At 44.3% G+C, this 17,074-nt stretch overlaps 1 protein-coding gene and 1 pseudogene across 1 annotated transcript; one reads left to right on the plus strand and one right to left on the minus strand.

Moving 5' to 3' along the window:
- Nucleotides 1-5: 5 nt before the first annotated feature.
- On the plus strand, nucleotides 6-1,755 carry LOC115187962 (histone-binding protein RBBP7-like; the record flags this gene model as incomplete). The annotated part of the gene is made up of 5 exons (XM_029747053.1): nucleotides 6-56; nucleotides 278-354; nucleotides 510-567; nucleotides 867-977; nucleotides 1,173-1,755. Coding segments are annotated over 5 exons (366 nt in total), but the record flags the coding sequence as incomplete, so codon positions are not given.
- Nucleotides 1,756-5,220: 3,465 nt separating this feature from the next.
- LOC115187966 (gamma-taxilin-like) lies at nucleotides 5,221-16,688 on the minus strand (annotated as a pseudogene).
- Between the last annotated feature and the right edge of the window lie 386 nt (nucleotides 16,689-17,074).

A 17,074-nucleotide genomic window follows, 5' to 3' on the forward strand; every position in this document is an offset into this window, starting at 1 on the left:
GGAACCTCAAACTGAAGCTCCACTCTTTCGAATCGCACAAGGATGAAATCTTCCAGGTAATACTCCATAAATAGTAAACAATCTCAATCCCTCTGAATCAAGAGTTGGGAGTCTGGATAAGTTACCAGGCTTTGTTGGTGTCCCATTCAACTTGTTTTTATTTAACCAGGGTAGTCGCATTGATTTACATCTCTTTTTCAAGTGTTGGTGTCCCTCGTAGACGTTGTGCTGAGCTGGAGTTTATTGCACTGACAGTGCTTTACTGACTTCTTGGCAGGTGCAATGGTCCCCTCACAACGAAACCATTCTGGCTTCCAGCGGCACAGATAGAAGGCTCAACGTATGGGATCTCAGGTAAAGACTGACGAATGCAGAGCACGTTAACTGGACTAGCCTTTTTGGTTAGTTTGCTCATCTGAATTGCGAATTGCCGGGGGGGTTCCTCAACACTGTAGTCTGATAGGATGATAATGTTGTAGTTGAAATGGTTTTGTCTTGTTGGTCCCCAGTAAAATCGGAGAGGAACAGTCTGCTGAAGATGCAGAGGACGGACCTCCAGAACTCCTGGTGAGGGATAGACACATCATCCACAATTATAACCTTTATGTCCTTAGTAAAGTTGCAAAAATCTGTCAACTTTCCTGAAAATTACCTGGATTTCCAGCCTATTCTTTCAGAATTCCAGGAATCTTCCAACTGGGATTTCTGGGAAACCCGGGACATTTTTGGGAAAGTTGAGTTTTGCAACCCTACCCCTAAGCTTTTAAATAAACAGCAATAGGAGAGTAGCCAATGGGACAGGTGGCCTGTAGGGAGGTTATATTTTGGCATATTACTCATCCTGCGGACTTGTTTTATCTTGTCAGTTCATCCATGGAGGACACACAGCGAAGATTTCTGATTTCACATGGAACCCCAACGAGCCATGGGTCATCTGCTCCGTCTCCGAGGATAACATCATGCAGGTTTGGCAAATGGTGCGTACGCTGTCGTCGAGAAATAAAGTACCACGTTTGCTTCAGCACTAACAAAACTTAACCCTGGTGGTTTTATAACTTTTGTCTACCTTTTTTTGTTGAAAGCTAATTCAATAAGTCTGTGTTGATCCCATTAATCAGTTAGTAATTGTAAATCCTTTAACTGTGAACTGATGTAACAATTTCCTTCTCTAGGCTGAGAACATCTATAATGATGAGGAGCCTGACACCCCTGCTTCAGAGCTGGAGGGTCAAGGGTCGTAACTGCCTACTCCACCCCACCTTACCCCGGCCCAACTCACCACCTGGTGTCTCTCCTCTTGTACAGTATTTCACATTGTAGCCTCCATCTCTACCTGACAGACATTCTGTTTCCCATATAGAAGCTTTCTTCTGGGTTTGGTATATTGATCAAGCAGCCCTTACAGGTACAAAGGGCTGGTTTCCTGAACAGATTAAGCGTAGTCCTGAACTTAAAACATGTTCAATGGATGTGCTTCTTGGTCCAAGACTAGGCACTCTTTGTCCAGGAAACTGGCCCAAAGTGTATAGAAGTTGTTTATAAAAGGATAATCTGAGTGACATGCCACTGAACCATGCAGGTGGACAGTCTTCAACAAATGCACTTGGTAAAGCAGGGGATCTTTTCCACCTGTCTAAATAAGGATTTCCTTTGGTATTGTTTCTGCTTTGATTGAGGCAAGTGACTAAATCATTTTGAACCTTGGATTTTTGTTTTGTGCATAAATTGCAATAAAGTACTTTTGTAACTTTTAAATTAAGTGCGTTAATTTGTTTTCTATAATCGCCTAAAATGTCAACCCATTTACGGTGTATATTTGCCTGACCAACTGAATTATTCCACTGTGCTGTTCACTACATACGTCAGTCTGAGACGACGTCAAAGTTAGCGATTAGATCGTCAATGACTTTTTAAAACGCCACTTTACTGTATTCTGGCTCTGGTTCCAGGAACCAATGGGCTGGACCAATGAGAACGGTTAGAATGTGTCTGCATTACTCAGCCACTCATTGTGGAGAAAACTAATGTGTTTGGCCAGAGCAAGGAGGAGTCTGGGAAGCCACGCAAGGTTGTGTGTGTATACTGCCTAGAAATTAATTTAAACACTTCACAATACAGAACAATTTAAACATAGCAAACTAGGAAATGTAAAATGACAACCAAGTTAGAAATTCTACAAATAGTTTATTGAAAAGCGAGAGACGGGACTATAAGAACATTTCACAATCTTGTAAAGGGGAATGTGGGCTCAAAGCTTTCTGAACATTAACTAGCTCTGCTTTCACAGTTCTCACCTGCAGAGGTAGATGTCTTTACATAACCTGAGTTTAACTGACGGGCATCCACAATAGCCTGAGTGCCAGTCTGTGCTTTTTGCCTACTTCATTGCTGTCAGTCAAGCCAAACATTAGCATGACAATGAGTTGGCATAATAGCCCAAGCAGATGGACTCAGGCTACATCCAACTGGCCTGGACCACATCAATCCTATAGCGTCACAGATTACACAGTAAAGTATTGAACTTGATTTAGACTTGAGGGGGTTAAGATACAGAACCCACCCCCAAACTGTGGCTTGGCCCCATCTTAACATTCACATTTACAACTTCAGGGGCTATGCTCTGAATTAAATCCTTATGACATACCAAGTTCACAAGAAAACAAGTGTGAGCTGGTGATATGTGAGGTTTCTAGATAGGTGATCGGGCCAGTAGGGGAACCTGGGTAGTGTTTTAGGGCATGCATCTGATCACAGATTAAATATTTTGCAGCTGGAAACAGTTTCTTATTGGAGCAGGTTTAAGTTATTGAACCCAGTTTAAATTTGTTTTCTTGTTTGATGCCTAATGAACACAACCCTGACCTGGTGCCCAAAACCACCACCATTCTCATTACAAGAGATTGGCAACATGGGTGACATTCAGGTACATTATCTACATTCATAGTACTCCACACATTTTCACATTGTCGGCAAGTATCTCCGATGCCAAATAAGTTCTTATTGAACGTTCGCATCGTGTTGTAATGTTTGAATTACATACGTTCCATTTGTAAAAAAATTTAGCAAATCACGTTTTTCCAGTATAAAGTATTTAAGATGACAAGGCACCTATAAATCCATGTATTTTTTTTGCTTCCAGAAATAAAACCAATGTCTGTCAAAAAACACCAGCATAAGGAATAGAAAGAAGCCTATTTGGAGCCCAAGGAACATTATGTCCCATATAAATGTATGTTCACTGGTCTGGAACACAACCCTAAGTTACCAAGCAGACACAGTTCCTGAAGGCCCACAGTGTCTGCAGTAAAGTGCCTCACTGACTTCTCCAACCAAATGATCACACAGAAGTAAAATGACATTGTGAGCCCTTAGCCATTGGGTAAATTGAACCGAATGACCTCTCTCCATCATGTGGAGGTATCAGTTTTAAGGTGAGCTGGAGAACCATTTGGCCCTTGGAGTATTGGACTGATAGCCTGGTCCCAGGTCTATTGTGCTGTTTGCCAACTCTTATGGTCAAGTTGGACCAGACAGCACACAGATCTAGGGCCAGGCTACTGGAATTACAAGCCTGTAGGTACAGCAGCATCAGAACCAGGGGTCCTCCTGCAGAAACGGGAACCTACAATGACTGAACGTGCCGTCTGTTGACTGGATAGCATCTTGGTCAAAGCTGAACGGATTTAACCCTTTAGACTTAGTCGCTTATGTTAAAAGGACAGGGATGTTCCTTTTCAATTCCCAGGTGCTTCAAAAAGGAGACTTGACTGAAACTAAACACCAGTGCTGAGGTATTAGAAAGCCAGGAGATTCCATCATGACAACCCAACCACTGAAATGGCCCAGCCATAGAAATACAAGTCAACCAATCATGTTACATTGACTTGAATGGGAATTCCCATTCTAGTAAATCTATGGACCCTGCTCTGAGATAAACATTGTATGTCTGCAACTCTTCTACTATACAATGCTCTGCTAGTTCTGTTCCTAGACAGAGACAAGATTCAGTTAGTCACAACGATGCAACAAGGCTACTTCAATATAGCAATATGCATATGATACAATTTAAATCCCACTACAATATCAGTTCAAAAGAGATTTCATCTGAACACTGTTAAGAGTTCCAAAAGAGATTTAATCTGACTACAATTCCACAGCTCCAAAATATAGATTTTTCAATGGAAGAAAACAGCAAAGAGACGGTGCCAGACTGTAGAGGAAATTGGGAGACGGGAGACAGAAAAAGTATAATTTTAGTCCAACTGGAAAGCTGCTGACCAACAGCCCTGTGACTGACCACGGGAAAGCTGCTGACCAACAGCCCTGTGACTGACCAACAGCCCTGTGACTGACCAACAGCCCTGGACTGACCACGGGAAAGCTGCTGACCAACAGCCCTGTGACTGACCAACAGCCCTGTGATGACCACAGGAAAGCTGCTGACCAACAGCCCTGTGACTGACCAACAGCCGTGACTGACCACGGGAAAGCTGCTGACCAACAGCCCTGTGACTGACCAACAGCCCTGTGACTGACCACAGGCAAGCTGCTGACCAACAGCCCTGTGACTGACCAACAGCCCTGTGACTGACCACGGGAAAGCTGCTGACCAACAGCCCTGTGACTGACCACGGGAAAGCTGCTGACCAACAGCCCTGTGACTGACCAACAGCCCTGTGACTGACCACGGGAAAGCTGCTGACCAACAGCCCTGTGACTGACCAACAGCCCTGTGACTGACCACGGGAAAGCTGCTGACCAACAGCCCTGTGACTGACCACGGGACAGCTGCTGACCAACAGCCCTGTGACTGACCAACAGCCCTGTGACTGACCACGGGAAAGCTGCTGACCAACAGCCCTGTGACTGACCACGGGAAAGCTGCTGACCAACAGCCCTGTGACTGACCAACAGCATGAAGACAATCATCTAAGAAAATACAAATGTGGTAGAAAAGGGGGGAGCCTAGTGCTCAACACAAAGCCCATTTTTACAATGTACAGTCAGGGCAAAAAGTATTATATTCATTGTTAATAATGCAGTCATTTAATCTTAATTATAACTTTAACACAAAAAAGATATACTGTATTCAAATATACCCCAAAAAGGCAGAGGGGGTTAGTGGCTCAGTTGTCAAGTTGCTCTGTGGTGGAGGACTCTATCTCCAGTTCAGGGGTAGTAGGGGGCTGCGTCTCTTCCCCCCTCCCAGGCGGAGCCATCTCATCCTGGGTAGACTCCTGGCTGGGGGGGGTCTGGAGGTCCCGTCCCCTCTTCCTCCTCGGGAGTTGACTGTAGGTCTCCCAGTTTGGTGGTGAGGTCGTCCCTCTCCTTCTGCAAAGCCCGGCACAGCTTCTCCAAGCACTCCAGCTTCCCATGCAGGCCCTTGTAATGTTTGTCCCGCAGTGTCTTCTGGAGAGGACAAACAGCAAACGACATTCAACATCAGATATTCTACAATTAAGTGACATCATTCATTGAGATACTTTGTGAAATTTTACAGTACAAAATATTCTTACATTTCTGCTACTATTAGTAAATGATAACGTAAGATGGCCCTTTGGAAGAGTTCTCATCTCACCTCCTCAGCCATCTGTAGCAGAGCCTGGTTGTTGGTCTCCCACTTCGTTCTCCACAGAGACGTCTCCTTCTCCAGCTTCTTGATCTTCTTGGTCATCTGGAGAACAGAAGATCAGAGCTATAGGTCTACAGACCTAAACCCTTCCAGCTAGAGAGGTCTACAGACCTAAACCCTTCCAGCTAGAGAGAGGTCTACAGACCTAAACCCTTCCAGCTAGAGGGAGGTCTACAGACCTAAACCCTTCCAGCTAGAGGGAGGTCTACAGACCTAAACCCTTCCAGCTAGAGGGAGGTCTACAGACCTAAACCCTTCCAGCTAGAGAGAGAGAGAGAGGTCTACAGACCTAAACCCTTCCAGCTAGAGAGAGAGAGAGAGATCTACAGACCTAAACCCTTCCAGCTAGAGAGAGAGAGAGAGAGAGAGGTCTACAGACCTAAACCCTTCCAGCTAGAGAGAGAGAGAGAGAGAGAGGTCTACAGACCTAAACCCTTCCAGCTAGAGAGAGAGAGAGAGAGAGAGAGAGGTCTACAGACCTAAACCCTTCCAGCTAGAGAGGAGAGAGAGAGAGAGAGAGGTCTACAGACCTAAACCCTTCCTAGAGAGAGAGAGAGAGAGGTCTACAGACCTAAACCCTTCCAGCTAGAGAGAGAGAGAGAGAGAGAGAGGTCTACAGACCTAAACCCTTCCAGCTAGAGGGAGGTCTACAGACCTAAACCCTTCCAGCTAGAGGGAGGTCTACAGACCTAAACCCTTCCAGCTAGAGAGAGGTCTACAGACCTAAACCCTTCCAGCTAGAGAGAGAGAGAGAGAGGTCTACAGACCTAAACCCTTCCAGCTAGAGAGAGAGAGAGAGAGAGAGGTCTACAGACCTAAACCCTTCCAGCTAGAGGGAGGTCTACAGACCTAAACCCTTCCAGCTAGAGAGAGAGAGGTCTACAGACCTAAACCCTTCCAGCTAGAGAGAGAGAGGTCTACAGACCTAAACCCTTCCAGCTAGAGAGAGAGAGGGCTACAGACCTAAACCCTTCCAGCTAGAGAGAGAGAGAGGTCTACAGACCTAAACCCTTCCAGCTAGAGAGAGAGAGAGGTCTACAGACCTAAACCCTTCCAGCTAGAGAGAGAGAGGTCTACAGACCTAAACCCTTCCAGCTAGAGAGAGAGAGAGGTCTACAGACCTAAACCCTTCCAGCTAGAGAGAGAGAGAGAGGTCTACAGACCTAAACCCTTCCAGCGAGAGAGAGAGAGAGGTCTACAGACCTAAACCCTTCCAGCTAGAGAGAGAGAGAGGTCTACAGACCTAAACCCTTCCAGCTAGAGAGAGAGAGGTCTACAGACCTAAACCCTTCCAGCTAGAGAGAGAGAGAGAGGTCTACAGACCTAAACCCTTCCAGCTAGAGAGAGAGAGAGGTCTACAGACCTAAACCCTTCCAGCTAGAGAGAGAGAGGTCTACAGACCTAAACCCTTCCAGCTAGAGAGAGAGAGAGAGAGGTCTACAGACCTAAACCCTTCCAGCTAGAGAGAGAGAGAGAGAGATCTACAGACCTAAACCCTTCCAGCTAGAGAGAGAGAGAGAGAGAGAGAGAGAGAGGTCTACAGACCTAAACCCTTCCAGCTATATACCAAAGAAACACGGGTGTTTCATGTTAAATGTTCAGTTCCAAACCTTCTCCATCTCCTGTCTGAAGGTAGGAACACCTCGTGCTTTAGCCAGAGTGGTCTGAAACTCCTCAAACTTGGTCCATGTACAAAGATAGCTAAAAATCACAAAACACATTAACATACAGTCACCCCTCCATATATAAACAACACATTAACATACAGTCACCCTCCATATATACACATAACATAGTCACCCTCCATATATAAAACACATTAACATACAGTCACCCTCCATATATAAACACACATTAACATACAGTCACCCTCCATATATCCACATTAACATACAGTCACCCTCCATAATATACACATTAACATACAGTCCACCCTCCCTATATACACATTAACCCTCCATTATATACACACACACACACACACACACATTAACTTAGTCACCCGCAACATATATATACACATTAACATACATAGTCACCCTCCACATAAACACACATTCACCCTCCATATAGAGGGTGAATGTATGTTTGTGTGTTTATATACACTCATCCCTTCACATATACACACATTAACGTAGTCACCCTCCACACACATTCACATACAGTCACCATCCATATACAGTTGAAGTCAGAAGTTTACATACACTTAGGTTGGAGTCATTAAAACTCGTTTTTCAACCACTCCCCAAATTCTTGTTAACAAACTATAGTTTTGGCAAGTCGGTTAGGACATCTACTTTGTGCATGACACAAGTAATTTTCCAACAGTTGTTGACAGACAGATTATTTCACTTATAATTCACTGTATCACAATTCCAGTGGGTCAGAAGTTTACATACACTAAGTTGACTGTGCCTTAAACATCTTGGAAAACTCCAGAAAATGATGTCATGGCTTTTGAAGCTTCTGATAGGCTAATTGACATCATTTGAGTCAATTGGAGGTGTACCTGGGATGTATTTCAAGGCCTACCTTCAAACTCAGTGCCTCTTTGCATGACATCATGGGAAAAATCAAAAGAAATCAGCCAAGACCTCAGAATTTTTTTTTGTAGGCCTCCAAAAGTCTGGTTCATCATTGGGAGCAATTTCCAAACGCCTGAAGGTACCACGTTCAGCTGTACAAAAAAATAGTACGCAAGATTAAACACCATGGGACCACGCAGCCATCATACCGCTCAGGAAGGAGACGCGTTCTGTCTCCTAGAGATGAATGCACTTTGTTGCGAAAAGTGCAAATCAATCCCAGAACAACTGCAAAGGACCTTGTTTCCTCCAACATCTTCACAGGTACAAAAGTATCTATATCCACAGTAAAACGAGTCCTATATCGACATAACCTGAAAGGCCTCTCAGCAAGGAAGAAGCCACTGCTCCAAAACCGCCATAAAAAAGCCAGACTACGGTTTGCAACTGCACATAGGGACAAAGATAGTACTTTTTGGAGAAATGTCCCCTGGTCTGATGAAACAAAAATAGAACCGTTTGGAGGAAAAGGGGGAAGCTTGCAAGCCGAAGAAACACCATCCCAACCATGAAGCACGGGGGTGGCAGCATCATGTTGTGGGGTGCTTTGCTGCAGGTGGGACTGGTGCACTTCACAAAATAGATGGAATCATGGAGGGAAAACTGTGTGTATATATATTGAAGCAACGTCTCAAGACATCAGTCAGGAAGTTAAAGCTTGGTCGCAAATGGGTTTACCAAATAGACAATGACCCAAGCATACTCCCAAAGTTGTGGCAAAATGGCTTAAGGACAACAAAGTCAAGGTATTAGAGTGGCCATCACAAAGCCCTGACCTCAATCCCATAGACAATTTGTGGGGCAGAACTGAAAAGCGTGTGCGAGCAAGGAGGCCTACAAACCTGACTCAGTTACAAACAGCTCTGTCAGGAGGAATGGGCCAAATTCACCCCAACTTATTGTGGGACGTTTGACCTAAGTTAAACAATTTAAAAGCAATGCTACCAAATACTAATTGAGTGTATGTAACTTCTGACCCACTGGGAATGTGATGAAAGAAATAAAAGCTTAAATAAATCCTTCTCTACTCTCTGACATTTCACATTCTTAAAATAAAGTGGTGATCCTAACTGACCTAAGACAGGGAATTTTTACTAGGATTAATTGTCAGGAATTGTGAAAAACTGAGTTTAAATGTATTTGGCTAAGGTGTATGTAATCTTCCAACTTCAACTGTATATACACATTCACCATACAGTCACCCTCCATATAAACATTCACATAGTCACCCTCCATATAAACACATTCACATAGTCACCCTCCATATAAACACATTCACATAGTCACCCTCCATATAAACACACATTCACCCTCCATATAAACACACATTCACATAGTCACCCTCCATATAAACACATTCACCCTCCATATAAACACATTCACCCTCCATATAAACACATTCACATACAGTCACCCTCCATATAAACACACATTAACATACAGTCACCCTCCATATAAACACACATTAACATACAGTCACCCTCCATATAAACACACATTAACCCTCCATATAAACACACATTAACATACAGTCACCCTCCATATAAACACATTAACATACAGTCACCCTCCATATAAACACATTCACATACAGTCACCCATATAAACACACATTCACATACAGTCACCCTCATATAAACACACATTCACATACAGTCACCCTCCATATAAACACACATTCACATACAGTCACCCTCCATATAAACACACATTCACATACAGTCACCCTCCATATAAACACACATTAACATACAGTCACCCTCCATATAAACACACATTAACATACAGTCACCCTCCATATAAACACACATTAACATACAGTCACCCTCCTATAAACACACATTAACCCTCCATAAACACACATTAACATACAGTCACCCTCCATATAAACACACATTCACATACAGTCACCCTCCATATAAACACACATTCACATACAGTCACCCTCCATATAAACACACATTAACCCTCCATATAAACACACATTAACATACAGTCACCCTCCATATAAACACACATTCACATACAGTCACCCTCCATATAAACACACATTCACATACAGTCACCCTCCATATAAACACACATTCATATACAGTCACCCTCCATATAAACACACATTCACCCTCCATATAAACACACATTCACCCTCCATATAAACACACATTCACATACAGTCACCCTCCATATAAACACATTCACCCTCCATATAAACACATTCACATACAGTCACCCTCCATATAAACACATTCACATACAGTCACCCTCCATAAACACATTCACCCTCCATATAAAACACATTCACCCTCCATATAAACACATTCACCCTCCATATAAACACATTCACCTCCCATTAATACAAACATTCACATACAGTCACCCCTCCATATAAACACATTCACATACAGTCACCCCTCCATATAAACACATTCACATTAACAGTCACACCTCCCATATAAACACATTCACATACAGCACCCTCCATATAAACACATTCACATACAGTCACCCTCCATAGTAAACACATTCACATACAGTCACCCTCCATATAAACACATTCACATACAGTCACCCTCCATATAAACACATTCAATACAGTCACCCTCCATATAAACACATTCACATACAGTCACCCTCCATATAAACCCATTCACATACAGTCACCCTCCATATAAAACACATTCACATACAGTCACCCCTCCATATAAAACACATTCACATTACAGTCACCCTCCATATAAACACATTCACATACAGTCACCCTCCATATAAACACATTCACATACAGGTCACCCTCCATATAACACATTCACATACAGTCACCCTCCATATAAACATTCCATACAGTCACCCTCCATATAACACAGTTCACATACAGTCACCCCCATAGAAACACATTCACATACAGTCAACCCTCCATATAAACACATTAACATACAGTCACCCTCCATATAAACACATTCACATACAGTCACCCTCCATCTAAACACATTCACATACAGTCACCCTCATTAAACACATTCACCCTCCATATAATACACATTCACTACAGTCACCCAGTCCATTATAAAAACACATTCACATACAGTCACCCTCCATATAACACATTAACATACAGTCACCCTCCATATAAACACATTACATACAGGTCACCCTCCATATAAACACATTAACATACAGTCACCCTCCATATAAACACATTCACAATACAGTCACCCTCCATATAAACACATTAACATACAGTCACCCTCCATAATAACCACATTCACCCTCCATATAAACACATTCACCCTCCATATACAGCTCACCCTCCATATAACACATTCACATACAGTCACCCTCCATATAAACACATTCATACATACAGTCACCCTCCATATAAACCATTCACATACAGTCACCCTCCATATAAACACATTAACATACAGTCACCCTCCATATAAACACATTCACATACAGTCACCCTCCATATAAACACATTCACATACAGTCACCCTCCATATAAACACATTCACATACAGTCACCCTCCATATAAACACATTCACCCTCCATATAAACACATTCACATACAGTCACCCTCCATATAAACACATTCACATACAGTCACCCTCCATATAAACACATTAACATACAGTCACCCTCCATATAAACACATTAACTACAGTCACCCTCCATATAAACACATTAACATACAGTCACCCTCCATATAAACACATTCACATACAGTCACCCTCCATATAAACACATTAACATACAGTCACCCTCCATATAAACACATTCACCCTCCATATAAACACATTCACCCTCCATATAAAACACATTCACCCTCCATATAAACACATTCACATACAGTCAACCCTCCATATAAACACATTCACATACAGTCACCCTCCATATAAACACATTAACATACAGTCCACCCCTCATATAAACACATTAACATACAGTCACCCTCCATATAAACACATTCACATACAGTCACCCTCCATATAAACACATTCACCCTCCATATAAACACATTCACATACAGTCACCCTCCATATAAACACATTCACCCTCCATATAAACACATTCACATACAGTCACCCTCCATATAAACACATTAACATACAGTCACCCTCCATATAAACACATTCACATACAGTCACCCTCCATATAAACACATTAACATACAGTCACCCTCCATATAAACACATTCACATACAGTCACCCTCCATATAAAACATTAACATACAGTCACCCTCCATATAAACTGACTGCCAGAACAGGGAAGGAAAAGGCAGCTAGTTACCTGCTGTTTGAGCTGAGTCTCCTGTTCCTTCAACAGCTCACACTCATGTCTCCACTCTGTGGCGTCTTTCAGGAGCTGAACAGGAGACGGAAATGGTCACAACTTCTGACAAACAAACAACCAATACAATCAATGAGTCAATGCAAACAGACAACGGTCACTCACTTCCAGTTATTACAGAGAGAAACAAATAGTGTCCTGGGTTGTGTTCATTAGGCACCTGGACCTCATTTTAAGTTGCAATGGGAAAATGTTTTCAGTTGTGTGCCCTATGGAACACAGCCCTCCAGTTATTTGTAGCTAGCTAGAGCAACAGAATAATAACCCATGGCCTTGGGACTCACAAAGTCTCTCTCTCTCTGCTGCTTCCCCTCCAACTCTCTCATCAGCTCAGCTGTCCCTCTGGAGCTTGGCATCCACCAACTGCTGCTGCTTCTCCTTGTGCTTGAACACCTTGTCAATGTGCTGGGAACAGAGACAGGACAGAGCAGAACACCTTGTCAATGTGCTGGGAACAGAGACAGGGCAGAGGCAGAACACCTTGTCAATGTGCTGGGAACAGAGACAGGGCAGAGCAGAACACCTTGTCAATGTGCTGGGAAACAGAGACAGGGCAGAGCAGAACACCTTGTCAATGTGCTGGGAACAGAGACAGGGCAGAGCAGAACACCTTGTCAATGTGCTGGGAACAGAGACAGGGCAGAACACCTTGTCAATGTGCTGGGAACAGAGACAGGGCAGAGCAGAACACCTTGTCAATGTGCTGGGAACAGAGACAGGGCAGAACACCTTGTCATGGTGCTGGGAACAGAGACAGGCAGAGCAGAACACCGTGTCAATGTGCTGGGAACAGAGACAGGGCAGAGCAGAACACCTTGTCAATGTGCTGGGAACAGAGACAGGACAGAGCAGAACACCCTTGTCAATGTGCTGGGAACAGAGACAGGGCAGAGCAGAACACCTTGTCAATGTGCTGGAACAGAGACAGGGCAGAGCAGAACACCTTGTCAATGTGCTGGGAACAGAGACAGGGCAGGAGCAGAACACCTTGTCAATGTGCTGGGAACAGAGACAGGGCAGAGCAGAACACCTTGTCAATGTGCTGGGAACAGAGACAGGGCAGAGCAGAACACCTTGTCAATGTGCTGGGAACAGAGACAGGGCAGAGCAGAACACCTTGTCAATGTGCTGGGAACAGAGACAGGGCAGAACACCTTGTCAATGTGCTGGGAACAGAGACAGGGCAGAGCAGAACACCTTGTCAATGTGCTGGGAACAGAGACAGGACGAACACCTTGTCAATGTGCTGGGAACAGAGACAGGGCAGAGCAGACACCTTGTCAATGTGCTGGGAACAGAGACAGGACAGAACACCATGTCAATGTGCTGGGAACAGAGACAGGACAGAACACCTTGTCAATGTGCTGGGAACAGAGGACAGGACAGAGCAGAACACCTTGCCAATGTGCTGGGAACAGAGGACAGGACAGACACCTTGTCAATGTGCTGGGAACAGAGACAGGACAGAGCAGAACACCTTGTCAATGTGCTGGGAACAGAGACAGGACAGAGCAGAACACCTTGTCAATGTGCTGGGAACAGAGACAAGACAGAACACCTTGTCAATGTGCTGGGAACAGAGACAGGACAGAGCAGAACACCTTGTCAATGTGCTGGGAACAGAGACAGGACAGAACACCTTGTCAATGTGCTGGGAACAGAGACAGGACAGAACACCTTGTCAATGTGCTGGGGAACAGAGACAGGACAGACACACCTTGTCAATGTGCTGGGAACAGAGACAGGACAGAGCAGAACACCTTGTCAATGTGCTGGGAACAGAGACAGGACAGAACACCTTGTCAATGTGCTGGGAACAGAGACAGGGCAGAGCAGAACACCTTGTCAATGTGCTGGGAACAGAGACAGGGCAGAGCAGAACACCATGTCAATGTGCTGGGAACAGAGACAGGACAGAACACCTTGTCAATGTGCTGGGAACAGAGACAGGGCAGAGCAGAACACCTTGTCAATGTGCTGGGAACAGAGGACAGGGCAGAGCAGAGGACAGACCAGAGATAAAGCTAGATGGAACTTTTTCTATGCGACAGTCAGATTTCCAGAGGCTCTTAAATGCATTTAACATGCTGAAAAATACACCTAGTAAAAAGATCCATCGGGGCAATTCCAAACTAAATCCCACTAAAAGTGTTGAAACATGCAGTAATCGTCTAATCAAAGTACCAATCAGACTGCTCCTACATGTTGTAGGTTGGCGTCTGCCATAGGCACCTGACTAAAGAGACCTCAGGGGTAGAGAGAGAGATAGAGGGTGGGGGGGTAGAGAGAGAGATAGAGGTGGGGGGGGTAGAGAGAGAGAGATAGAGGGTGGGGGGGGTAGAGAGAGAGAGAGATAGAGGGTGGGGGGGACAGAGAATGGGAAGAATAGACAGAGTGTGTGCATGTGAAGACAAAGACAGAGGGTAGAAAGAGGTACCCATCTCGTCCTCCTACCTCCTCCCTGAGCTCGTACTGTTTGATGAGCTTCTTGAGTTTCTGGGCCAGCTCCATGTTCTCCTGGCGCAGCTTGGAGTTGTGGGTGTTGTGCTGCTCCATCTGTACCTCGATCTGGTTCAGCGTCATCTGGAAGTGAAGGGTGGCCTCCTTCCGACGCTCCTCATACTCTCTGGACCGTTGCGTGTTGTCATCCTGACATGAGATACGCAAAACGTTCAATTCGCAAAAAAATGGTAACAGGGACAAGGTCAATTCTGTTTTCAATTCATGAATTCTATTGAAATTTAATTCATGAATAAAAAATATTTTCTATGAAGAGTTCACACTTCCGGAATTGACTGAATTTAAACCTAAATCGAACCCAACCCTGAAAGGTACTGGTACTCCCTGTATGTAGCTCCATTCTTGTGGATTCTATTATATCCTCGTGTTAGTTACCATTTTATTTTTGCAACTCTGCATCGTTGGGAAAGGTCCGTAAGCAAGCATTTCACTGTAAAGTCTACACCAGTTGTATTCAGCGCATGTGATGTATAAAATGTGATTTGATACAAGCATAGAGATCCTATGATTCTATATGTAGTTCAATGAGTACACAGGCTTACAGTAGCCACTAACTGATTTGCTGTGTGACAGACTCTCCTCACTACCTACCTTGAGGGTCTTATTGTGTCTCTGCAGTTCCCTACAGAGGCTCTCCAGCTTGCTGCGTGCCAGGATGGCCTTGCTGTGTTCACTCTGCAGGTGGATCTTCTCTTTGACCATCTGGGACTGCTTCTTCTGCAGCACCTTCACCTGCTTCTGCATACTGCGGCTCTCCTCCAGCTGTCAATCAATCAATCAATCAATCAATCAAGCTGTCACAGGACACAAAGGCATAGTAGTACTCAAAACACCATTTGAACAGGGATTCAAATGAGACCTGGTTAGTGTTCATTACGCATGAAATGGAAGAAAACTGAATTGGTGTAATTAGAAATTCTCGTTTTGCTTTCCGTTGCAAAATAGTTTTGCTACGGTGTGCCCTAATAAATACAACCCGGGGCATACAAACTCAAAACACAAACAGGGATGAACATGTTAGCTGATCAACTAGCAGTGGCCCACTGCAATTTATGAAATACTGTTAAGTCTTACATGAAAATAATCCCTTAAAGCAGCATAGACATGTGGAGGCTTCCAGCGCTTACCGAATCCGCATACTTCTTGCACAAAGCGGCCAGCTTCTCCTCTGGGGAGGCTAGTGTGGTCAGGGCTTGCATCAGTAGGAGAACCTCTTTTCCTGTTACAAAACAACACAAGTGAAGAGATCAGCCACTTGTCATGGTTGAAGAGGAAGGGACATTCTCAATAACTTGGCTAAAATCACCATGACAGCATGCAGTGGTTTCCATATATTACCTCACACGCTTTAGACAGGCAACGACAGTCTTGTGTTAACCTACCCAATCCCTTTTGGTCCTTGATCTTGCCACCACCACCGCCTGGGTCCAGCTCAGCATTGTTGGGGTCCAGGGGCAGTCCTCTCTCCCTGGAGTCTCCCCTCTCACCTCCTCACTGCAGCAGCTACTGACCAGCTCAAACATCCCCAGGTGCTCCTGGCTACCTGGGCTGTCCAGCTCTGGAGGGGAGCTGCTACCAGATCCCCCCACTAGCCCCCGAGTCGCCACCATCCATTCCACAGAACCCTGTGGCCTCCATGATATTGGTCCCAAACTGGAAAAGAGGAAAAGTTAACTCGGTGAAATAGCTGTGGTCGTATCCACCTGACTATTTGAGTACACCTGACCATGTGAGTAAGCATTGATTCAATTCGTTAACAGAAGCGGTTCATACTTGATCATTCACTGATCTTGTCAGTGGTGTGTAACGTATTTCAATAGCCTCAACAACACTTGTAAACATTGACAGTAATGAGACAGCAAGTTAGCAAACCACATGCTGTCCTCCGTTTTACATCTATGGTCTGGACTCTAGCAAGGCAAGACAGGTCCTCACCTTTAACTCTGATCTGACCAAGGGTCACTAAGTTCAGATCATTCTAATAACTA

Source organism: Salmo trutta, unplaced genomic scaffold (genome assembly GCF_901001165.1).
Source record: "Salmo trutta unplaced genomic scaffold, fSalTru1.1, whole genome shotgun sequence".
NCBI lineage: Eukaryota > Metazoa > Chordata > Actinopteri > Salmoniformes > Salmonidae > Salmo > Salmo trutta.